The 26,185-nt window shown below is 38.0% G+C and overlaps 1 protein-coding gene across 6 annotated transcripts in view; it reads right to left on the bottom strand.

Annotated features, from left to right (window-relative positions):
• The window catches only part of MPDZ (multiple PDZ domain crumbs cell polarity complex component), an 83,484-nt gene that overhangs the window by 18,345 nt on the left and 38,954 nt on the right, over nucleotides 1–26,185 (bottom strand). Inside the window, exons 19-31 of one of the 6 annotated variants that reach the window (XM_088533140.1) lie at nucleotides 24,423–24,710; nucleotides 23,349–23,472; nucleotides 19,958–20,156; nucleotides 17,004–17,045; nucleotides 13,173–13,277; nucleotides 11,837–11,932; nucleotides 11,193–11,370; nucleotides 8,873–8,983; nucleotides 8,263–8,346; nucleotides 5,466–5,567; nucleotides 4,235–4,306; nucleotides 1,491–1,653; nucleotides 758–954 (exon numbers count right to left, since the gene is read on the bottom strand). In XM_088533140.1, coding sequence (XP_088389266.1) covers nucleotides 758–954; nucleotides 1,491–1,653; nucleotides 4,235–4,306; nucleotides 5,466–5,567; nucleotides 8,263–8,346; nucleotides 8,873–8,983; nucleotides 11,193–11,370; nucleotides 11,837–11,932; nucleotides 13,173–13,277; nucleotides 17,004–17,045; nucleotides 19,958–20,156; nucleotides 23,349–23,472; nucleotides 24,423–24,710 — 1,761 coding nt within the window. The remainder of the gene's footprint in view (nucleotides 1–757; nucleotides 955–1,490; nucleotides 1,654–4,234; nucleotides 4,307–5,465; nucleotides 5,568–8,262; nucleotides 8,347–8,872; nucleotides 8,984–11,192; nucleotides 11,371–11,836; nucleotides 11,933–13,172; nucleotides 13,278–17,003; nucleotides 17,046–19,957; nucleotides 20,157–23,348; nucleotides 23,473–24,422; nucleotides 24,711–26,185) is intronic. The other 5 variants (XM_088533141.1, XM_088533142.1, XM_088533143.1 and 2 more) reach the window with 5 other exon arrangements.

A 26,185-nucleotide genomic window follows, 5' to 3' on the forward strand; every position in this document is an offset into this window, starting at 1 on the left:
TGGGAAAAATTACAGCAAAGAATACATCTGCAAGTATTGTAAGTGAACTGAGGCAAAAACAAACAAACAAAAAGGCACCTCATACTTGTATAGACAGAGGAAATGTTAGATGTGCATTAGGGTGCTGGATCTCTTCACGGTAGCATGAGAGAAGAGTCCAAATGTGTTATACAGAGCCCATGATACCAAGTGGGTCTGCTCCTGATCTCCCCCTTTCTAGGTACAAGGTATACATATATATGGTAAATGTGTGTGGTATATGCTACACAGTGTAATTATATTTTGTATTATCATAATAATGGCTTCTTTAGAGCCATAATTATAGTCTATAACTAGGTACAGTTATATAATTATAGCTTTACACAGCTAGTGAATGATGAATAACTAATTATAGTTATGTAGCTATAGTCTGTAGACACCTCAGATGATAGACAAAGGGGTTTCAGTGTTTTCCATCACCCATAGTATGTTCCCCTTCCATCAACAATACAAACACAGATATCTTCACCCATTCTTAGCCATTTTAAATAGGTGCATATACACACACATATATATGTATGATAAAAAAAACAGATGCAACTATTTGACACATACGAGAATGAAAATTTGGTAACACAGTGATTTCTGGTTGGATAACTTGTGGATTGAAAGGTCATACAGTTCACTGAAGAACATAATATACTGCACTAGGAATCTATTCTTTATTTCTGTTGCAAACCAGTATTTCTGTGTTTCAGGATAAACTGCAAAAACTCACCTCTAGTAACTCATCAGCAATTTGTAACCTGCCATCTCTGCCAGCTGCTCCATTTGGATCAATTCCCACTATAAAGACACTCATCCTGGATCGGTCTTTGTTACCAGCGAGACTAAGTCCCAGACCTGTCCTTCCTTTTTCCAGCTCAATCATGTGCAGCTCCCCGGGTAGATCTCCATAGCGCTGCATGATCTTTTCTAAATGTAAGAGTGTGGGCAGCAGAGATTGGATTCACATTAGAAAGTTTCCCAAGTCACTTGGAGAGGCAAGGTCAGTCTCCAGTATGAACTATTTAATGACAGAATCTCAAACTGATTGAGAAATTTTAAGTGTACAGCACAGTTTCTTTTCATCTAAGACTTAGGTGATTTATTATAGTATTCCCAGTTACTTCAGCTGCAGAAAATATTTAAGCTTCTCTCAAGAGAAGAAAAAAAAGAAAACTTTATATTAAAGAGCAATATTCCCATTGCAATGGCATTTTCAGATAACAGTGACTCTGAATCACTGAGGAACACAGAAATCAGAGTGAGCTTGTCAGGAGCAAATCAATCTAGTATTTCACTGTGTGCACCTGACCAAGTACAACTAAACACTGACAGCAACACTTAACACCCAAGCCATGAAAAAAAAAATGAAAACAAAGTAGTTCAAAGTGGGCACCCCACACCTTCTGCTATAATGCTCTTCCAGGGTTCAACATTTAAAAAAATATAACAAAGGATAAACTTACTCCAGCTGTAACCAAACTCATCCTCTTTCTCCACATCCTCTGGGACTTTGCTGGAAGAAGACTGTGCAACAACACAGCTCATTCCTGAAAATGCTGAAGGAGGGGGCAGAGGCAAGTTACAAAATGAAGTCTTTTCTGGTTCTGAATCTGACTGACTGGATGCCTGTGGAGAATAAGAAAAACGCAGTGGCTAAGCACAAGCAGACTCTGCGCAGGGCAAACTAGTATACAAAAATGTCAGAACAGCAATGACTATGGATTTGAAATTCAAACAACAAGCAACAGGAATTCTAAGTGAAAAACATGGCACAGAAAGGCTGCAAGAGATCAAAGATGGAAACAAACACTAGCCAAGGTAAAAGACCATTTCACTCCAAAGTATACTTTGAAGTAAACAGAACTGACAATGAAAGCCCAATTCAGGAAAGTTTTATGTGCCACTTTGTATCTCAGAAAACATCCCATATGAAGGCTCAAGTAATTTTTATTTAGTATCATATTTACAGAAGAATTTTGTTTTACTTTCAAAAGCCAGCAAATATAATTTCTTTCTGTGAGATACTTTGGAAGCCATGTAGAAGGAAAGGGGAAAGAAAAGAACTAGAAATTTAAAAAACTCCTCCAGTCAAGTAAAAATATTGAAGTATCAACTCAAAGAAAATTTAAATATAAAACAAAATAGATAACTGAAAAAAACCACAGCAATAATACTTTTCCAGTCTTGTTTACTGGTTTTCTATAAGCTGCGTGGGGGATATCACATAAATATACAGATTCAGCCATAAAGGACAAAAAGACATTTGGTCTCGATATGTCTAATTTATTCATGTTCACAAAAAGCCCAAAATATAAACCTATATGAATATTGCAACAGAATAGTTGCCTCCACTCAGCGCAGTTTCATGAGGAATACTGAGGGACCATGACTTGGAAGAAGGATTTGACTAAATGCCATTGATTTGTATTATTTTGGCTTGGTCAGCATTGTGAACAAGGATAAACATACAGGCGAGAAACTCATGCCTGAATATCATCATTCTGAAATTTATTCATGCCCAAGAGAATTGGGTACTTGGCAAATCAACTGTTGATGTAAACTACATGACACTTAAGTGAAAAACAGAAACATTTCTTTCAAGGACTAGGATTTTCAGGTATTCCTGGCTGTTTTGTCATCATTTCAGTTTTCAGTACCTCAGTTGGCGTAAGTTTGAACACAGCACCTTAGAGGGCATCTCTGGGAGCCAGAATCACTGTGTCAGTTTCTTTTCCCAAGACAACAGTAAAACGGGTAACAACATGCACCCCGGAGGACTTCAAAGCTGGGCTGCAGGTCAGTGTAGCTTCCAAGTGAAGCTTTTGAGAGAACCAGAAACCTACCAATTAAGTGATACTGAGATTTTGGAAAGTTCCCTCCTCTTAGGGGAAATGAGCTACCTTCATCTCGGTATACCCCAAAGATTCAAAGAAAATGCAAGTGTCCCATATCAGTTTCTGCTTTTGGATGGAAAAGATTTTTCTCATTCAAAAATTTCCTCTAGGAAATTCACTAAGAAGTCCATAAATGCAAAACTCCAAGGGAAGTGTTAAAATGACACCCAAGGCAATATCTTGCATTAGAAATGCCATGTAAGCGTCATACGAATTCTTGCATTGTTGTCTCAAGCTTGTCAGTCTGCGCTTCAAATCTCTGGGTCACAGCACTCAGTTGAGATTCCTTATATGACTGAATTTGCACATAAGAATTATTTTACAGTTTATGCAAATTATATTCTAAAATATGTTAATAGTTACAGGATGCATTTTATATAAATCTCAGCTGAGGCAGCAGAATTACAGCAAAAAAAAAAAACATTTTTGCCCATCAGAATCTGAGTAGGACTAAAACACAGTTCAAAACACCTTTTCACTGCCAAAAATGCATGTATCCAACTCAGAGAAATGTCAGAACACCACCTCAAAGAGGTGAGAAAGGGTGAGTTACTTCTAGATATGCAACAGTTTACCAGATTGCTTCCTAGAGGTTTAACTCAGAGCTACACAATGCACAGAAGAAAAATAAGGAAATAAATGCGGGGAATAGAACTTAGTTTATGTGTTTTAAATTCAAAATCAATACATTACTCAAAGTCTGGATTTCTGTAAGGCGTGGACATATAGCTATGTCCTGATAGATAATTCTTTATGAATTATGGTCAGCAAAATTTTATTGATGGAAAAAAAGCTTCCTTCTACATCTCTGCCCAAACACACATAGATTTGCCTGTTTGATGTTTAAAGAAAAGCTGAAATGAAAGTAAAGGCAAGGCTCTTTTGTGAGAAGCAAAGGAAGAGTTTCACTGTACAAGCCAGACATCTGGGACCACGTTCTGCACCCAGAAGTCGGTCTGTGAGGTCTGCGCCTCCCGCAGCAGCGGTCGGCACCCTCTCTTTACACACACATAAGACTTTTCCTCTCTGAATTGGGCCATGCTCAGAAAAAAGAAGTACACCGTTTCAACTTATCAAATACTTCCAATGTGCCATGACATAATATCCCATATTATGGGAATCCATTGGCTGCCAGGCTCACTCTGGTCACAGACAGGGAAATATTTAAAAACGGCAGCAAGTTTGGAGCAGTTCCACTTTCAGCACAGGAGTTACATGTGGGAGAAGGAGCAGTATTTTGGAAGGCATCACACACCATGTACAAGCACACAGCACACACAGGGTATGACCCACTCCCTGGAATCAAGACAAACCTTGAATGGTGTGGGAGCAAAAGGGTTAGTTGGGGAACAACGGAAGGTAACCCTACTTGGATTCGATACCTCCTACAGTAACAGAAAACAGCAATCCATATATTACAGTACTTTTGGCAATAATATAGTGCTAACAAATAACAGTTTAAATTATATTCATTTTACTAATTTCATTTATTCAAGGAATTATTAAGAACTGTGATTCACTGGAATATCTTAATGTATATATATAAATCTTAGTCCACTCCTGCAGAAGAAGTGGGAGAGAAGGCAAAAGGCCATTCTTGTCTGAATTTTTGGAAAACATAATTATGGAGAAACTACAAAGAGCATTAGGTTGTCTGTATAAATACGTGAATTGTTTCCAGAAATACTTTCAACAATACAGAAGTTATCATTTATATTACAACTTATGTTACCCTTTTACGTTATTCTCTTTCCTTAGAACTGTAAAAAATATGGATAAGAATTCAAAAACATATATAGGACTATGCAGCACATGTCATAAATGTTCTTTATACATTTGAGACATCTGACATTATGCAACATAGGAAAAACGAGAGAGGGCACAATCACTCCAGAGACATACAAGCAGCTAGAAGCTTTTGTATTCAGTCAGAAATGCATGCACATAAGAATTCAGCCGTTATTCATAATTGCATTAAAGGTCCATTTCCCAATATGAATAACATGCAGTAAGCATTAACCACAAAAAAAAAATTACATTTTTTTCAGATTTCTAAAGATACCAGCATCCCGTTCATGAGTCATCATAAAACGAAAACTGTCAACTTTTTCTTTTCCCCCATGCAACATAATAGTGATCAGCTGGAAAGTCCTAACCAAATAAAAAGAAAAGAAATACACAGCAGGAAAACATCTCACACTGATGAGAGATCATTTAGGCTCAGGTGGATATTTTAACAGACACCACAGAGACTGATTTTGTAATTGAGCAAATTACCCCTTTAATAGTTCTGATTAGTTCAGTCTGAGTGCATATGATTAGTGTAGCTGGAATTTTTACCTTCTTCAAAACTTTTCTATGATGGTGTATGATCTGTGTCTTTTAAATTCACTACACAGACTTTTCATCCTCATCAGCAGAGTATTTTATCCAAATTTGGTTCAAAAAAAAAAAAAAAAAAAAAGAAGAAAGCACAGAAAGACACAAATTGCAAAGAAGCGCATGTTTGGTGAGTCAAAAGCAGACAGTCTGTCGTCATCAAACCTTGTTAGTGTTGAACTGAGAAGCATCAGCAAATGGGTTAGTGCTGCTGAAGATAGCTGGCCTGCAGAAAAGATTGCTCTGCAGGAAAGCCAGGGAGGGGCTCTAAAAGGAAAACATAATAGAAACTAAGCAAAAACTTCAGATTAAACCTTTGTGACTCACGAAGCAAACCACACTTATTTTGCAGTCTGTGCTAAACAAAAAAGATCCCTTCATGCACTTTGCTACAGACATGGAAACACAGTCAAATGTGCATTTGCTCTGTGGCTCTAGAGCAGAGTAAAGCACTGACCTTCATACCTGTCCTAGCCCACCAACCATAAAGTCCAGAATTCAGTAGTCTGAACAACAGAAAATTTAACTGTTGTGATATTTGCAAAATTTTGTCAATGTACTTCAGCACATGGATCCCTCTTAAATCTTCTTATTAATAACTACAAAACTGTGTAGTTAGAAAATAAACCTATTTCTTAGTGATAATGCAACACAAAGCATGTGTATATAGTTTATAGTTTAATAAAACTCTCTGCTCCTTAAACAGTACAAGGTACTTGCTTAATACTATTGTGTACACCAAACACCAAAAGGCTTTTAATATTTAGGAAAAAAGAAAAAGATGGAATTTGAACTTTCATATTCCTTACGCAGTTTTTGTAATGCACTCTGTTTTAGGATCAGATTTGTTTTGAACAAACTTGTTTACCTGAAAGAAAGATGGAAGAACTCTGATACTGCATAGTAAATTGGAAAGGCTGTCAAAAGAATGGTTAAAAATAATTTCTATAAAGGGTGTGCCCTTCTGGCTATTGTATGATTCTCTCTTTGCTCTTTTTGCTGTACTGTCTCTTAGTGCTGCTGGAATAAGCCTAATAAGGAGAAAGGAACAAAAAAGGCTTGCTACATTAACTAATAAATTTAGATCATGCTAACATAAGCCAGATATATATTGCTGTTTATTTTTATTTATTTATTTACTTATATGCATTCCTGAAAATAGAAGTTTTGGCAAATTTGCAAAATAAAAAAAAATGTAATTATTTAATTTGATAACCAGGTATTGGTTCTTCAGCATCTTAAGTACTGAGGAACTAAAGCTGTAGAGCTGTAGAGTTATTAACAAGCAAGATTTCTTCACTGACAAGTCACTCAAAGGCAACAGGCAAAGTCTTCCCTATACAAGGAGATTTTCTACTTACGCATGCAATTCACATTCAACGTCTTGTATAAAGACCGTCTTGCGAAAAGTAATTTAAGAGTAAAATGGTCCTATTACACTTTAACCACCACATTTGCCATCTGCATAAAATGTTAAACTGTAACTTGATAAAATGTTATGCAAATAAAAAAAGCATCACAAACATTTTGCATATAAACAGTGAAGTCCTAGTAAAACAGAAAACAGCTCAGCCCACAGTACTTCAAAATCTTTTATGTTTTGACAGGATGTCACAGCACATAAGAGACAACTGCTAGCCCAAATTTCTACCCATGCAACTACATTGTATTAATTGGGACTGCTTAACATCATAAACTACAGTGCACTTCAGTCCACTGACACAGGTATATTTTATTCAGTACACACGAAGCATGTTTTCTTGCACAAACTAGGACAAGCAAAACAAACTAAAGTGTTTTTTTTTCTTATGATCTTTGTAAAGCAAAAAAAAAAAAGGATTTTTTTTATTTATTTTTAATTTTTTTTTAATGTTGTATTTTTCACAGATGCATTCAGGATGTTCAGGTACCAGAAGCAAGCAAGCATTTGCAAAGCATAATGCTGTAGCTCTACAGATTGTCTGACACCATAACCCCAGTAACAAATTCATTCTTACTTAGAAATAAACAGGGCAGTATCAGAATGAAACACAGCTTTGCTGGGTAACTGCTTGCAAGCAAAAACTACTGAATTATTTTATCATGGCAACACAGCCCATCTGCATTATCCTGGCCATTCTGCTGTATGCTGAGGCCCCCTTTACCTAAGGAGCCTGAATGGAGAGGGAAAAGAAAGAAAAAGAATAAAGATGGGAAGAAAAGAATGAAAGGAGGAGGGAAAGAGAGGGGGGAAAGAGAGGGGGGAGAGAGGGGGGAAAGAGAGGGGGGAAAGAGAGGGGGGAAAGAGAGGGGGGAAAGAGAGGGGGGAAAGAGAGGGGGGAAAGGGAGGGGGGAAAGGGAGGGGGGAAAAGGAGGGGGGAAAAGGAGGGGGGAAAGGGAGGGGGGAAAGAGGGGGGGGAAAGAGGGAAAGAATGAAAGAAAATCTGACTAAATAGAAACATGTCACTTGAAAATGACTGCCTTACTAAACACAGATCAGTACCATACTAATGCAGCTCCTGTTTGCAGGCAGCTAGCTGTCTGGTTGACTGCACATGCATGGAGGCAGGAAACTCCCTTAAAAGTCTTATTATAAAGTACCGATGCAAATATCAGAAAATGAAGACAATAAAATAATGCTGTTCACAAAGATCACAACATAAAGCATGTGTACAGTAAGAGCATTTGCAATGCTTCTGCTTACAGAGAAATAAAAGTTTGTTAATAAACAATTAAGAAACAATCAACAAGCTTAATAAGTGAAAAAAAATGGAGAACAAAATGTAATTAAAAATAGCAAAGGAGCATTCTCTAAGTGAGAAAAAATAACTGTGATAAAGTAATGGCATCTTTCACATCCCAAACAGTCTCCTGATTATTCAGCAATGCCAATTTTGTTCACCTCACAGCAAACGCAAAAGCCATTTCAGCATCTCAAGTATCAAAACCCAACATTCAACAGATGTTTTTCATGCAACTTTACCTCAGATGACTGACGATAAAATGGGTTAGTGGGTTTCTGCCCAGAGGGAGCAGAAGCTGAAGAACAGCTATAAAGAGATTCTGGCTGGGGAACAAGAGTTATGAGACAACTAGTAAATAAACATGCAGCTTACACAGACTCTACAATGAGGAAGTTTAGTTTCATGTGATGCAAGCAACTCTAATAAAGCCCATTAGCTTGTGTCTGCAATGTCCATGCAGCTTAGTGACGGAAAACTTCCGTGTACTTCTATGTCCTTTCATTAATGTCCAATGAATATTTTAACAGATGTTGTATTTCTGCATGCGCTCCTCAGACATGCTGTCAATCGCTAAGAGTTGATTTTAGTTAGACTCCTACTCTGCCCCCCAACAAATTATCATTCTTGAGGCTTTTCAAAATAGTTTGAGGACGGCGTGCTGGAGGGTAATTCCAATTCCAAATCGATTTCATTCTAAATGGAAATAATACTTAAATCAAATCTTTGTTCCTAGAATAGCTGAGACGGAAGTTTCAGGATTAAATATCCCATTCCCAAACACCACCACCTTGAACATTTATTTTATCTACTACTACATAGTGTATCTCTCTTCATATTTTTTATGCTTACCCTTGGTCTGCTTATAATGCTTTGTACCATAAAGACTACAGGGTTGCCTGCCTTCCGTATGGCTTCCACAGCTTGTTCATGGCTGGCATCTCTGAGGTCAATTCCATCCACCTGTAATTGGAAGGCCTCATCTTATCATCACAAGAAGCTAACAGTATCTCACGAATCAGCTTTGAGATTTTGATCTGGGAGCTTCTACAGAAACTTAAGCCCACATCACCATGGTCAGTGGCTTCTGACCTGACTTGGCCTGAGGAGGAGCAAAGTCTGCATGTACAGGGATGAGATTTCCAAGAGCGCTGAGAGGACTTCAAACAGCCCTTTTATTCCTACCCTTTTATTCCTACAGGAGCTGGGGTGACTCCCTGCCCCAAACCACATATTTCAGGTTTTAAATATTCCCAATGGATTTAAAAACAGGTTATTCAACCTTCTTGGATCGAGCTCCACTCATTTGCCCACAGCCAGTGGGATACAGAGGATAAAACTATATGAACAGAGTGACAGCATTTGCCAAACACTGCTCAAGTCAATGCTTTCTCAGAGTAACTTCAGCATTTGGTGAGATCTAGAAGACTGAAACTGACTGGAGGATCTTTCATTTTGGGGTATAATGTTAGTACACAATATTTTTTCTTTTTTATAATAAACAACTTTTTTTTAATAATAAATTAGTCTTTATAATGAGAACTAACTTTAGCTGTTCGGCTTTTTTTCCAAGTAATTTAATTTTTTAGAGCTGAAAAGCCTTATCTCTTAAAGAAAGCATTTACAAAGGATGGCTAAGAACAGATGTTTCACTGGTTGACTCTGTGTCTTCCTACGTATTTGTGTGTAAAATACTTTCTCTTGCTCTCCAGGTGAGAATCATGTTATGGTGAGGTTAGCATAAGTAAAGCATTCTCACAGTGACCACAAAAAAAGCTACAAGCTAACACAGGTTACTTGTTAGTGGCAATTCTTGCACAGGAAGTTATATAATGAGGATTACCTCTATCTCTTTAACTGCATAATTCTATCTTAGACTTAACCATCCAATGTAAAAAATAAGGAGAGAAAGAAAATGATGTGAAAGAGAGTATTTGAAACCTAGAATACGAAGAGTAATGTTACAGTTATGAGACCTCCCCTGTCTGAAATATTATGTGTACTAACAGAAAGGAAAGCCTAGGTATGGCACAACTTGAGGAACTGACACCATCCATTCAGAAACACTCACTAGTAATTATGAAATTTGCTCACCCACTTTCACTTCTGCAAGCACTTTGTTAACAGAGATGACCACCGCATTCATAAGAATTCTGATATTCAGTTTTAAGTAATATTTTTTTTTTACTTTGTGGCCATTGAGCAAAATTCTATCTCCAAATTTGTTATGTACTGGAAGCTCTTCCATCCTGCCCCAGAAAGCACTGCTCATATTTATGTACTACTTCGAGGTCTTATATTTGGATACTGTACCTCAGTTCTAAAGCCTTGGTCTAAAACAGGCTCACTTTCTTTTAAAGGAAGAGCCACAGTGTCCACCATCTGTCTCAATACATTTGCACTGGTGGAGTCAGCTAACAACCCTCAGGAGGGAGAAGTTCCTGGCAGCCCAGTGATGAAGATGGGTAATGCCCAACTTACTGAAAATCATCTCCAGAAATATAAATGGCTTTTAGCATGCTCATTCAACAATTTATCTGAACAAGGAAGACAAAAGTCACTGTAAAATCATAGAACTGGCTAAATAGGAAATGAGAAATCGGAACAAATTTCTCTCTAGGAATCTCTCTGGAGGTTTTCTGTATCCTCAGGCATGGATACATGCTCCCAGCTTCTCTGCAAATTCTTCCTTTTAAAATTCATGTATCTCATGTCAGCAGGAAAAAGAAAGATGAATCTTGAATTGTAGGGATCTTGAATTCCTACACAAAGTATGCTAGATTTAAAAGACAGATAAGCTTAGCATTTCTTTGCTTGGTTTCCCAATCTCTGACCATTTTTGTTGCTATCCAGCATGCACTGGTAGAGCTTCTTGGCTTCACCAAAATAAGCTTTTTTCCTAAACATTCTGCCTTTAAAAGAGACAGATAGAACCACAGTCTGAGTAGACTCCTGTACATACAATGAGCCACCTATACAACAGCAGAACATATATTGAACTTAAAGCTGTCTGCATGCAAGACTGACTCAGCAGATGGTACCACTGTATGGCTCAAGTGCTGCCAGCTGGAGCAACCACACAGGCGTCATCGAGCAAAGCAAGACCGAGCACCCATCTTCACAACTCCTAAGGTGTGAGGGGCTTTGGAAGCAAAAGGAAGTGAGCCAATACCTCCACAATTCGGTCTCCAGTTTTCAGTGTGCCATTTTTGCCCGCTGGGCTGTCTTCCAGGATGTGTTTGATAAAGATGCCTCTCATCACTTCCCCGTTACTCAGGCGGCTCCCCATCCCTCGCCCACCAACGATGCTGATCCCCAGCGATTTGCTGGGCTCTCTCCAAAGTTCAACCCTGCCACAGCAAAAACAGGAATAAGTGAAAACCTAGTATGATTTTAATAACATCCTCTCTGCTCTGCCTTCTGAAGACCCACCTACCTGCACATTTTTCTAAAAAATCCATTCACAGATAACTCTTCCTTCGATGTTTATTTGTCTCTCTTTGGTAGTTATTCACTGGGTCTGTACTTGTATCTACTGCCCTTCATTTTATCTGGCTTCTAATTAAAACTTTGAATCATTCTCTTTTTCTTTTCCTATGGGGTCCCATAGGTCTAGTGTATAAATTACCAAGGCAATCAACAAATTGCAGGGATTTGGCCAAAGTCAATAACAGCAACACAGAATTACTCTTGCAATGAATGACACATCTAAATGCAGTATTTCTGTTGTTTTCTTATTTATTTTGAACTATATCAAGTTTTTCACCATTTTTTGAATTTCTAGAGATATTATATAATCATCGGATCCGCACTTACTTTCTGGGCTGATTCCAGTTACTGAAAGCTGCATTTTGAAGTTCACTTTCTTCTCCCTCCCCCTCTTCACGTTCTGGAAGTTCTGGAATTTCCCTGCTAAAAAACAGGAAGATGCAGTACATTTTAAAAATGTCCATAATCAATAGATTTCACAGTAAAATTTCATGTATTGTACCACATTACTAGCGTCAGAACTTGTACATTACCTGTAAATTGCAGTTACAATATGAATGAAACAACCCAACAATCTTCCAGAAGATGCAAAAATACATATTAGTTAAAAGAGCTCTTTTACCCAACAAAGCTGAAACCCAGTTTGAAAGTAATTTTAAGCATTTAAAATATGTTAGACCAATACTTGCCTTTCAGTATTCCCTTTATGCTGCAAAAACAATTTTAGAACACAACTGCAAACCATCTACAGTCAGCAGTCAAGTAGCAGACTTACAACACGTCCAGTAGACATGATGTATTTGTAAATTCCCCTTTCACTTGTATCAGTAATTAAGTTTTTATCAAGTGACACTTAAAGCATAAAAAAACCAAATATTCTGCTTATTGTTTCCAAAATGGAAGGAATAAAACCAGCTGTCCTCAAAAATAGCTAGCATTTGTGGAGACTATCTTTAGATATTTAGAAAGAATTATCAGAAGCCACCATGTGTATTCCCTTAAAATCAAGTCTCTTTATTAAAGAGGTCAAAGACCAGATTATAAAACTGGGGAAAAAAAAGCTGGGGGGAAGGGGTGGAATTATTAGTCACTTTGAATATCCTGGCTTATAGTTTGAAATTGAATTTTTGAAATCAAAGGAAAAGAATGGCATAGTTCATTCTCTGCAGATACATTCTGAAGAGATGACCAATACTGAACTCTAATGTTGCAAGTATTGAGAATGCTGGTCATGCATAGATCAGACAGCTTCACTCTTACAAAATTTCCATGGTCTAACTTCTTGTTTGATTAGAACAATTATTTTCTGTTGTCACCGTTCTTTTATGCTAGTGTATCATACCAGTAATTTTTCTTACTGTTTTGACATTGCTGTTTTCAGAAAAAAAAGTTGAGAAGAAATAAAAAATACCTGCAAGCAGCCTACTTTTTTCATAGAACATAGAGCAAGTAAAAGAAATAAAGTCTTTGCTAGCCAAAGCTAAAAAAAAAAAAAAAGAATTCTCATCAACTTTTTATTGTGATGGCTGCTAAAGAGGATCGTTCATTTTCTGAATCTTGTAAGCCAACCTTATTTGCTTGAGTAGAACAATACAAAGTTTGACACTATTGGGAAAAATTGAACCATGGAGACTCACATGGGGGTAAAAGTCTTTTGACTCACCTGACCGTATGTGAAGAAAACACATCAAGCGGCACAGACCCCTCTGTCTGTTGTCCTAAGCCGGCTCGGTACTCTTCTAAATTTTCTGCTGCCACATAAGTAATACTGCAAAGAGTAAAAGATGATTAAAAGTCACATCAGACTGCTGGTCCTGTCTTTGGTGAGTGTGAGGAATGGCTATATGGAAGCCACTAAAGACTACTTCATACAGCCACTAACTTCAAGGACATCTTGCTGATATATTGGGAATATGAAATTATATACAAACCGTGTGACATTGACAGAAAAAAGTATCTAGGTTCAAATTAGGTAGCTGAACAGCACACTACTTAGGGTTTACCACTACATTTAAAGCAAATGATTTTTGGACAGTGACGAAGTACAATTGAGACAGTCTTGCTAAAAGGTATGTTTAAAGCAAGAGATACCTCATGCAGACAAACACTGAAGGATTTGGGAGGTGTGCACTCTACATGCTGTCTGAAACTGCTTTTGGAAGTTAGTGTGTAGAAGATTTTGTGGATTCTACAGAAATTTGGGATCCATCTTTGGTTTTGGTGGAAAAAACTTCATGGGCTTGGACACACAGACATATTAGAGCACAAAAACTAAGCCGCAGGGAGCAATCCCCCTGCCTGCACTCAGATCCTTCCTACCACATCATTGCACACTTCCAGACAGCTTGGGGAACTCAGACTGTCATATTACACTGGCCAAACGAGGTGCAGACTCTGGAAGCCCTGGCACAACTCGAGGAGGGTTGAACACCAGAAAGAGAGATAGCACAGGGAGATTGAGAGAAGGAAGGAGAATAAGGAATGAGGAATCTTTATTTAAAAAAAAAAAGAAAAACCTATATCCTACCTCCTCATAGTCACTCTATCTTGAAAAGTGCAATAGGGTGCCACTATCTGTAACAGATGTACTACATACTATCACCTGCTTTTTCTCTACCTTAGAGTCTATTTCCTCCTCTGCCTTGGCCTGCTTTTTTCAAGTACAACAATGTCATGCATTCAAAGTCCTTCCATCCTGAAGTGTTCTATAGGTAACATGAGTAGTCAACACAAAGTCTCTGATTTTTATCTGTCTTTCCTGAAGACATGCCAGAACCAAATAATACACAACAACATAAAAGACCGCCTCTACCAAGCCTAAACAGTGAAACTGAGACTACCAAGGGGGGATACAATGGAAATGACTATTTTAAAAGTAATCTTTGAAAAGTTCTTCAGTTTTTGAAAGTGACTGCAACTGCTCATCAGCTATCTCCAATTCCATTAGTGTTTAATGTGCTGTATTATGCTCATAAAACTCTCATGGGGACAAATGCTGCTACAGATGTTCCATCTAGTAAACTCATAAGATTCTTGCCATTATAAAAGCCACAAAATCTGCAAACTGCATTTCAGTGAAAAAAATGCATCATTCATCCAGTTACATCCACCTATCCCTCAAATTCATCAATTTTCACTCCATAAAAATAAGCAGGAAATAATACATTTTCCCCTGAAAGTCAATGGCAGTAAAGACACTAGAACTGCAAGCAATGTTTCTGTTGGCTGGAACATTTGGACCATCTCCTTTATGCTCAGCTGTAGCTAAAAGCTTTTGTTTGTAACACACAATGGAGAATAGCAGGGTCTTGGACAGGAAACAGATGCACTGAGGCTCAAGATTCATCCCAGATGAAAACATCAGAGAGTGATTGCTGATGGTAGAGTGTGCAGCACATTTCAGCTCTCGCCTAGTCCTTTTGTTCAGGGAACACAAGGCAAATCATCTTGCTAGATCTCAGGGTCCAAGGAGAGTAGCAGTCCTTATCTCTCACTCCATATCCCCATGCAATGTTAGCATGAGGAATCAGCTAATAAGGGAGAGAGAGCATATGCTCTCCAGCATCTGGGATACCTTGTAGATTAATTATATCAGCGAATAACTGACATTATATGAGGGTATTCGAAAGGTAAGGCTCAAAGGATGCTCTCAAAGATCCTTACATGATACTTGCTAATACCTCCCCACAACTCTCTTAGAGGTATGTGTTGTGCAGTCCACAGGAAAGCAATTTGCTCTGCCATTTTAAAACTGGCCATCTAAAACTGAATTACCTAATTAATTTCCACAGATGGATTCACATTTAGATTGTATCACTGGGAGCTATTAAATTTCAGCTCCTCTAAGAATTACATTTTTTTTTCTATTTTAGTGTCTTACCTATATATCTGTCTAATTTTCAGCAAATAAACATTCCATATATCTCAGCTGTGTGCTCTTATCTGCAAATAAATTTCAATAACGCTTCATCTATTTCACAAATATAATCCAGGATTACATGGATTGAATGCAGGAAAAGGTGTATTCTGTGTAGGAGTTCTTCTGTTTCTTGCCTGCTAATTTGCCAAGTTCAGTTAACCAGAAAGGTTTCCCCAGCTGCTCTGATTACCTAAGCCATAGTATTGATGTGACAGTCAATCAGAAACACCCTCCACTCTCTCCTTTGCAAATTATTACCAAAATGAAGACGAATACACAAATCTATTTGCTGAAAATCAGTTGGAGGAAGCATATTTGATAGAAATCCATCTTTGCCGATTGGCTGTCTCTCCTTCTCCTCCATTCATTAGGTTGCCTCTGTGAGATACAGCAAGATCAGATTGTACTAGCGCTCTTGGATTTGCATGTGCCGAGAATTTGTTATTTTTCTAGCAGGTGGATAAGATCCTCACAACTAAAAATTTGTCTCTTCTAGTTCACTTCTTGGAAGACTCAGCAAGGTCTGAAGATACCCTGCCTAGCTGGGTACTCCAGCTGGACCTTGGTTGCAAGACCATAACCATGAGGTGCTTTGGGGCTGCCACCAAGTAAGGACCTCTGCTGACCTATTGCAACCCAGGCATCCAGACCAGTATCATCTTTAAAATGGCACAGGAAAGAAAGAATTAGAGAAGCGAATGCCAGAAAAAAAGAGGGGGAAGACAGAAAACAGAGGAAACAAGTAAATGACTGCTTTACTACTAAGGCGCATTTCTTATCTGCAAGAGAAGCTAAGATCCAACAACTTCAAGGGAAAGTATATGCAAAGATTGATCACTTCTGCTCTTTCACAGCTGTTCAGCTTTAAGGAGAAAGTGCTTTTTATTTTTTTGAGAGAAGCAACCATCCCTCCCCCCTCACGAAGAGGCGCACTAGCAATGAAAGCAGTGACGATGGAAACACCAAACGGTGCACATGTGAAAACATCTTGTAAACACAACACTGCATGCAGAGGAACATTTACCACATGCTCGACTGAACAGCCACACGAAAAACCTCGAAACACCAACAAACCACATAACAAAATGTGTAAAACCTTCAGGACAAGTTACTGTCATTAACAATTATGCTTTACATATGTGACCAAAGTAAAATATAAGTAAGTGCCACAGAAAATATGACACTGAGATTAATCCAGATATATCAGTACATCATACTCATGCCAATTCTTGCAGTGAGCCCTAAACACATGCACACGTGCTCTGAGCACATTTGAGATGGCTAACATAGACTAAATTTAAAATATAATTTTCTTTTAAAATAGAGGTGATTTCACTCCAGTTTTAGGAAGCATGCTCCAATCTTCAGTTTTAAAGCCATATGGATTTATAGAAACATAAACATACATACACACACAAACATATTTTTACATCCACATGTACGCAAACACAGCCAGAATATGTACCTATATCTGGATATATCCCTGACATTATGGATGTCATAAAAGCATGAAATGGTTTTACAGACAACTTGCAACACAGAGCCATAACGAGTGTTTGAATCACCAATACTCACACATAAAAGAGGGCCTGATCATCAGCAGGTGCTGGAGAAGATCTAGAATGTGAAGCATATGATGCAGCATCTTTTTACAATGGTGTTAACAAATGTCAATGTCTCATGCTGAATGCACAAGGCATACTTATGTAGTTAAAAGTGTGAGATGCTTCTCTTTTTTTTTGCTTTCTCCTTTTCTCCTTTTTTTTTGTCTCCTATTCCACCTCCACTCTGTCTACATATCTCTCAGAAAGCATTGCACTTTATTAGTGTCTACAGCAGTGATTATTAAGAAGCAAGCAAAAATGGAACTGCAGTGAATACTCTACTTCTTGATCAGGAATTCATCCCCACACTTTAGGTGAGGGCAGGTGAATTCTGATTCAGCTCAGTAATTACCCTGCAGATGCTACAAGCAGCTGCTGCTGAGCGCAAACCCCTTGCTGTTATTGCAGAAACATAAGAACTCCTGGCAAGGTGGGGAGAGAAATGAAACAGAATGTGTTCTGGTAAGGCCACACATCTGGTTTCCACATACAAAGGGGGGAAAAAGTAAATACATAAATCTGGAACTCAGATAGCTTGAAGTAATAAAACTTTCTTAAATAAAATAAAACAGTTATCTTATGTATCAATTAAAAACAGCTTGATGTTTTCTCAAAAAATGTTTGCCACTGAATAAATTAACATTACTCTAGTACCCCAAAAAACTAGGCAGTTCTTGAAGCCCTGTATGGATAAAGAGGAACAATAATCATGGCAGCCACATTTGAGAGGTTGTACACTCCTTTTTTTCCAGGATAACACTGCAGAGACTCATTTTTTGCTTCGTTTGAAAGGCAAATCATGAAATCACTGAAACTTCCCGCATGGTGCTGTACCATATTAGCTTTGCAGTAGGAGGTTTATATTTTAGCCCTCTGAGCAAATAGGAATAATAACAGTACTCCTATACCCTGTATCTCCAAACATATGATACAGGACATTTCCCCAGACATTTGTATCATGATATATTTCTGGGATCTTGACCTGCTCTTGAAAGTACAAATTAAAGAGAACCTCACCTATATTCACAGAATAGCTTTTTACCAAAGCTGTGCAGGAAAATAAAAATCCATCCTTACTCTTGCAATATTTGGAAGCTATGGAGGGCTTGGTCTTTCGTTTATTTGAAATGAAGAAGCTGGATTCCTTTTGAATACCTATAAGAGGAATGCTCCGAAAAATATACAGTGAAAGCCAAATCCTTGTCAGAATTTTTCCTGCAAGACCTCTCAAAAAAGTGATGCATTTTTCCAGGATAAGTGAATACTCCTGTCTTAAATGAGATTTTGGTCTTCCAGACCAATCTAGAAGATGACTATGACTACAAAACAAAACTCCTATTCACATAGCATAAATTGTAGCAGCTATAAAAGGATAAGCACAAACAATAAATACATCTGGGCTTGATTGCATAACATTGGCATTAATAAAGAGTCCTCACAGAAAAATGGTGCTCTGGCATTTGTGTATCTAGGCAGACATACACGCACATCCACGCGTACATACCAATTTGATTTCAGTTCTCGCAGTGGGAATTGTAATACACTTTGAAAGAGCAGAATAATATTCAGTTTCATGTTTTATCATCCCCGGCTCACTCATATTTGTGAGAGCATTGTCGGTAATGTAATTCATTACATGAGCATATCCCATCATTTTAAAAAGCTTGCATTAAATCCTAAGTACAAGACAGCTGTGTGGCAGACAATTAAACCTGCTGCCCTTGGTGAAGATTCCTTGCATGGCTGTTCTCTAAAGTGAGATCTGCCCTTGCATGGCTAAAGTGAGATCTGTCCAAAACTTGAACAGCTTGAGGGGAAAAAGGAAATGCTGCACAGCCCATTTAATGGATACAAAATGCATGATTGCCTGCCACTTGGGCTGAATCGCTCTTTTTCAAAGCCACCCTCCTAAATAACTACAGGCAACCTGTACAGGCAGTTCTGGCAATACCACGAGCAGACCTGACTCAATCTATGTCAATATGGATTTCAGAAAAACAGTTAACAGTTTCTCTGAGCTGTAAATCCTGCATTTACGGGCCTAGAATCCTGTCTTATGAACTTGCTTAGGAAATACCATTTCTAGATGGTGTGCATGTTAGTAGGGATTACTCTACAACCACAGCAGTTAGAAAAAAAAATCACTTTAAAGAAAAGTTAAAATTCTGTAAGTTGAAAGAAACTTGAAAAGAAATTTAAACCAAGCAAATGGATTTTTCAAGTGTTCTGTTAAAAGATGCAAGTTTTAAGGAGTACTCCAAAGAACAGATATTTATGTACTAGAATAACAGCTCCTTATATGTGCTAACAAAAACTTGGAAGTGACTTCACAAAACAGACTGGTTTACTGTTTCTCACAGATGTACTGAAAATTTAGTAAACATTATTTTTCTGCATTAATATCATGTGTCATACTTTCTGTCTGGCAGTCAAAAGCAAAATCCATTAGAAAGAGATCTATCATATAAAATCATTTGTGCAATGGCCAGGACAGTTCATGTTTCAGAAACACAAATGTATCTTACTTTCTTTAGGAAGAGTCTGACCGTGAATGCAGAACTTTGTCTGCAACTCTTTTAACAATGAAAATGCTGGATCAAACAGCACAATTTTGAAAAAAAATTAAAAATCCAATCAAACCTATATTACATGCTCAGAGTCATCCTATGTGTGCAATAAAGCTAATCAAGACAGCAGATGATAACCAACAACGTTTTTTTTAAAAACATCCAAAGCCTCTTACACACATGATTTTATCTTTCAAACCCAAGAAACTGTAATCTGAAGATGAATTATCCATAGCAAGCTGTAATTTAGAGATGAATTCACATTGTAAAAGAAACAAAATTCTAATTTAGGATATTTACACACAATTTTCAGTTATTAGCCTTTTCATACACTAATTCATATTCTAGTTTTACCTACTTTATGTCTGGTCCAATGAGTGAATGCCTCCTTAGCATAGCTCGGGCTTGTGCATTGGTTAAGTTAGAGGTTGATTCCTCATTAATGGACAGGATACAGTCCCCCACACCAATCCGTCCATCACGACTTATTGAGCCTCCGTGGATGACGCTGCGGACTATCATTCCAGAGCCATCTTTATTAGAACTTACTGTCATCCCTATAGCGAAACAGGCATGCAACAGACAACAGTTAATCACCTTTATAAAGGTCAAAACACATGCTACTGGTCTGAGTCCCAAAAGATAGAATGTAAATCCTGATTAAAGGAAGGTAAAAGCTAGCCAACCAATGCACTGCTCATGTTTTCCTTGCACTTCCTTCTTTCCAACAGGAGACAGGAGTTACAAAGCACAAAAACAATATAATTGCCTTGTGTCGTCTCATATATCAAACTTATGACCAAAAAAGAAAGTGGGGCGCAAATAAAGAGGGGAAAAAAAAAGGAAAATAAAAAAGAAAGAGCAAATGGATAATAAAATTCATTCTAAAAGCCGTTAAATTCATCTCTCTCCTGTACGTTTCCCTCAGTTCATGTTTCACATTTTGCTGTGCTTTGTGGAGGTACCATTTGCAAAGAAAAGAGGGATGGCTGAGGCTGGAGGATGAATCAGACTCCACGAGGGACAGCGCTGCCTTCCCGCCGACCGTGGCAGGCCAGAAGTACATCCCGGCCTCTGCCAGAGCCCTCGCACTACTAAAGCATACAGAATACTCCTGCTGCTATGGGACAGGCCTACCTGCTGCACTGCAGTGCACTGCTTCTCTAGACTTATACATCACTTAATTACACACTCTTTTCTCTGGAGGGAAATGAGACAGAAAAGCTTGCTCCTTCTCCCACCCCCACGATCCTGCTTCAGGATCTAACTTACTCTTACTATAGGGCTTCACATGTTTTTTTGAATTTTCTTGCATGCATGAGTTCTCACTGTTACATCACGATGGGTTACATTTCACTGGTGAAATGAACATTGGTAACAGCTCTAGGAAAAAGTGTTCTTTCCTAAGCCAGACATGGGAAAGATACCTGCAGGGATAGCAGATTTGCTGTGGAAAGACAAACGCAGAAGCTGCCCCTTAGGAACAACAAGCAGCTCAAGGAAGAGTTCTTTATAGAGCAAGATTTCCTGGACAAAGGGTCAATGACAAGCCTATTTTGTTCTCCTGGTTTTGCAAGCAAACATCAAGTTAGCAAACCCTGCTAACCTAGCACAGTTGTGTATCTGCAAACATCTACCATGTTTCCCAGGCTGTGAACGGAAGGAGGAAGATTCCAAAACAATAGCTACTCATAGCAAGAGCTTCCAGGGCAATAACTACAAAAAAAAAAAATCCAACCATTTATACACATACATGGCTACAAAAGCAAAGAGTGAGCGGATTTCTCTATAGACGTATACTTTGGGAGACAGTCTGTGAACTGACTGAGTAGGTTTTAGAAAACAGCTCTAGACCCCAGGGAACACAAACTCAGCCAGGCATACAAACATCTGCCTCTACATCTGTCTGAAAGAAGACAAAATACACTAATAAAAAGAAAAAAACAACACTAATATTCACTTGTGCTTTTTAGGACTCCTTCCTGAAACTACAGAGCTTCTACTGGTCTTGTCTCCCCACATCCATTTGCAGTGGGGATCAGCATACCTGTCTAGCTATAAAAAGAAGGTGGCCCTGACTAGCAAGGAGCTGTATAATAATCTTCTTAGACACAGGAATATACCTGTCTATTTCAGTATGTGGAAGTGATTGTTTAACATTTTGGAAAGAACGCAAACCCACCATCCTAATGGCAATTAATACCAAAGAGATCAAAGATTATGGAATTATTGAACATTGGAGATTTGTATTTAGGATTTCCTAAATTCAGCTGTGGTTAGGCTAGTTGCATTTCATATCATTTAAATATGGGCATATCAGACGTGTATCAGCCCCTGATTTATCTCCCACTATTACAGAAAGAATACAATAGAGATACACTGCCTGTCTTCTGACTCGTGGGTTAGTGGAGTTACCATGCTGAACACAGCACATACAGAAACTGTAGGGGCTCTTGCAGGATGGATGCCTCGTATTTACATTCACATGAACCTTTCAAATGAGATCTCGTTACCAGAAATCCTATAGCAGCTCTTTCATGTGTGTGCTCAGTGCTCTTGCTTTTCTGAATTACACACAAAAGCATACAGCTCCAGCTATGGCTAGATTTGGAGAGCTATTACAAGCTATGAGTGATGTCATTTAAAAGGAAAAAAAAAAGCCAGTTCTCAACGGAAATAATTGATGCAGCTGCAGCTTTCAACTTCATTCACAGCTCTTGATTTAGCTCCTTTTGTAAAAATGGAAGTTTAAAGCAGTGCAGCCATGTGTGTAAACTGGTCACTGTGCCCAGGCAACACAGCAAGCCAGAGCAGGGGCTGGAAGAAAAAGTCTACAGGCAAAACCCAGGAGAAAGCATAAATCACATCCATAACATGGATACACAATGAGAGGCTATTCTCGCTTTTCATGCTTCTAATGTCTGACAGTTCTCATCCCATCCCAGGCTTGTATTTGTATGCTTCACTGTTACGTGTGTCATGAAATGTTCTTTGCATGCTCACTGCATTTACAACACTCACAGCCATATAGGAAATGCAGAGCTCTGCTTAACTAAGAGGTTATTACTAACAAAATTGTTTTAACAAAATCCAAATGCCTGAGCCTGCATTGTGTCCTGCTTTCTCTGCATCCTGACAGTGAGGGCAGTAAAGACGGTACTTAGCCAAGCAAGCCAAGCACCTGAGCTAAAGACATTGTCCATTAAGGGAATCAATGATCTGATTTTCATAACTAGTGGAGCACTCAGGGATATAAATTTGGTAGCAATTAAGCAAGCATCTTGTTTAGATCCTTTGCAATAGACACAGAAAGCAGGATCTCTTGCTATTTACATCTATTTGCAAGCCAAATGCGCAACCCTTCGATCAAAGTTTTGTCATGTTTCAACATATAACTCCTCAGCTATATCATTTTTTTTCACTGCACTACATAAACTTATACACAATACAAAATAGTGTATTAAAATATACTGTTAACATTTAGGAGTGACTGAACTATTTTTCTTTATGGAAAGAAAACAAAAAGAAAATCTCATTGAGACACTTCACTTCTCTGATGAACGTGGTGTCGTTTGGATCCATTATCAGAGCTCAATAGACCAAAGGCTGCAAAGAATCAGATATTAACATTTTCTCAGGCTATCCCCATTAAATATTCAATCACTTCTTTCAAAACAGGAAACACAAGGTATAAATAGAATGAGATATTCCTGAAGAGGTTACAAAAACATTAACATTAGCTACCTTACCTAGACTTGAATTGCCTTTTGCGATAGTGATAGTCCTCTCGTACAAGTTTTTGACTGAATTTGGGACTGTGGAACTTCCCTCCACAGACACTGGGCAGCTCTTTTCCATTAAAATCACTTGATCCTGACAGAAAAAAAAGCAGCACCAGTTCACAACACCGAGATGGGAAGCCTGACCTCAGGTCACTGTACCTTATAGCAAATCTAATAGCACAATTAAGGCAGATTCCTTACATAAAGTATTGAAAATTCAATGCATCAGAGATCACGCTGACATATGTAAGGTTCCTGTTTTCATCTACATAATCAGCAAAGTCTACTACAAAGTCTTAATTTAGGGACATCAGTTACACCCTTAAAATTAGGGGAATGAATTAGGTCTCTCTGACTCACTCACCACAGATGTCTGACAATATGTCAAGACTTAAAAAAAAAAAAAGGAAAGGAAATGTGAAAAGGAAAACTTAAAAAAAAAATCTAAGAAACAACAGGTCTCTTAGGAACTCCTTGATAAATCACTGCATGGAAGGAATATAAACACACATCATAGGGACTGTCATTAGGAAAAACTGTGCAGCATCACAGACTAGTTTGTGAGCTGAACTGTGTGACCTTGTGTGAGTACTAGAATGTCAAGCATTTGCAGAAATTCCTCCCTTGGCTTCGCAGCCCTTGTTTCTAGCTATGTGTCTCCCTCCCTCTTACACCCACGGATCTGCAGAGGTTAACAGGGAAGGGGAAGAAAAGCCTCATTTCAGCAAGACCAACCGCCCAACTGCAGTTCATCAGGATCTACTGACGTGAGAAGTGAGCAGATTTTTATATCCCCCAAACCTTGCCCTCTCAGGGAGATGGCTACCTTTAAGACATAAATCGACTCCTGCTTTGTCTGTAAATGTCTGTGTTTAGATGTGATTTACCATATCTACATCTGACATTTATAATCAAATAGCATACATGGCAGTCAGCCAGTGTCAATTTCTGTAGAAAGTTCTTTTATATATATATATATATATATAATTTAATATAATGATTCTATATCTACTTTTCTTTTCTCTTTTTTAAAAACTTTACTTTTCCAGTGGGATCCAGCTGCATTGTGATAGCAAGGTTTGCATTTTGTGCATCTTCTTCTACTGTCTGAGGTCCAGTCCAAGTTCTTGTGTTTTCATTTTCATTTTGGTTGATATCCGAAGCATCCAGAGGCAAAAGCTCTTTGTTAGTAAAACCAGTGGCAGTTTCCAAGCTCTTGCCTGTGAGGGGCATCTTCTCTCTCACTCTCTGATTCAGATCCATGTTGTACAGATTCTTGCTGGATACTTGGAAATCAACTGCAGTGTTTGAACTTTCCTCTCCAATAGCCTGTTAAACAGAGGAGACAGTAAACAACACCCTTTTCTAGTAAAACTAAAATGTATATATCATGCTAAGATCTTCAGTGGGAACTAATTTTACAGAACATAAATACATTTATTGTAGTGGCAGTATCTTCAATATATCCTACAGGCTTTTTATTTTAAAATGTACTTGAGTTCTCAGACTGCTTTTTCCATTCCTAGGACCACAAATCAACAGGAGTAGCAAGTACCATCACTGACAAACATTAAGGGTCCAAATCTAATCTATCAGTTATCAACGTAACTCTGCTAACTTCCGCAGTATCAACTCACAGATTTTCACACTAGATATGACACTAGCAAGTTATTAAAACTAAATGGTACAGTCACCCTTCTCAGGGAGAAGGACTTTGTCAGGCCAAGATCTTTATTCTCAAAATACATAGCAAAAATAAAAAGGTAGGGGAAATTCCAAGCAGCTTATGCAGCAAGTTTACAATTTGACAATCAAGTTAATTGAATGAAATACAGAGAAAGAACACCAAAAATAAAACTCAGTCAAACCTAAGCAAAAATGATCAACGAGGTTTTGAAGTACAGCAGCATCAAAATACAACATTGCTGTTAAAGACAGCAGTGCAGGTTTCACTGAGAATGGCTCTGCTACTAGGCCTAAGACCTCCATACAGAATATTTTATATATTTTCAAAATTCCAAGTTACCTAAATTTATACATCCATGTTTAAATGATCTCAATAATCACCTTCTGACACAAAATTTATATATATTCCTAGGCCATTAGTTATTAAGAAGATGCATCAAGGACATAGAAGTTCTATATCCATACTATTTGTTTTACTGCCTATTAGAGCAAATATTGACAGAAGAATCTATGTATGTCTTAGCTTTTCAGCTACCATTCCTGTTCATGCTTCTACTCTTTCTCCCAAAAGGTGGAAAAAGGATGTTTCTCAAATTTATGTTATGGAAGATATTAAATCAAAATTCACAAATTCAAATAATTTTGTTGCATTTTACAACATCATGCATGGAACGTGTTAGAATTCATTTTCTACATCTTTTCATAAAGTGCTTTAATACTTGCTCTTTGACACATTTCTTACACAGATAACAGAACTAAAGATACCAGAGGATCCACTTTTCACACAAGAAAAATGCCACCTGCTGGCATACAAGCATGAGGAGACAGTCCCTCACGGGGCAACTCCCCTGTTTCCAATCAAGCTTTAAACAAAGGTCCAGAAAAACTCAGTGAGATCCGAAAGTAATTGCTTCATTCTTTTTGCTGTGCGCCAACTAACACTGCATCTTTCCTGATATAAAGAGGCATCCAAAAATAAACTTAGGATATAGATGCAAGCTAGCCAGTTCCTGTTCAGATATCAAGAGCAAACGGCATGCTTGCCAGACTCCCTATAATTAACACAGCTCAACAAAAAGAATGAAGGCAGCTATTTTGGAGGAAATTGTCCCCAACAG

Source organism: Tinamus guttatus, unplaced genomic scaffold (assembly GCF_059628265.1).
Source record: "Tinamus guttatus ecotype Peru unplaced genomic scaffold, ASM5962826v1 Tinamus_guttatus_pri_ptg000483l, whole genome shotgun sequence".
Lineage (NCBI taxonomy): Eukaryota > Metazoa > Chordata > Aves > Tinamiformes > Tinamidae > Tinamus > Tinamus guttatus.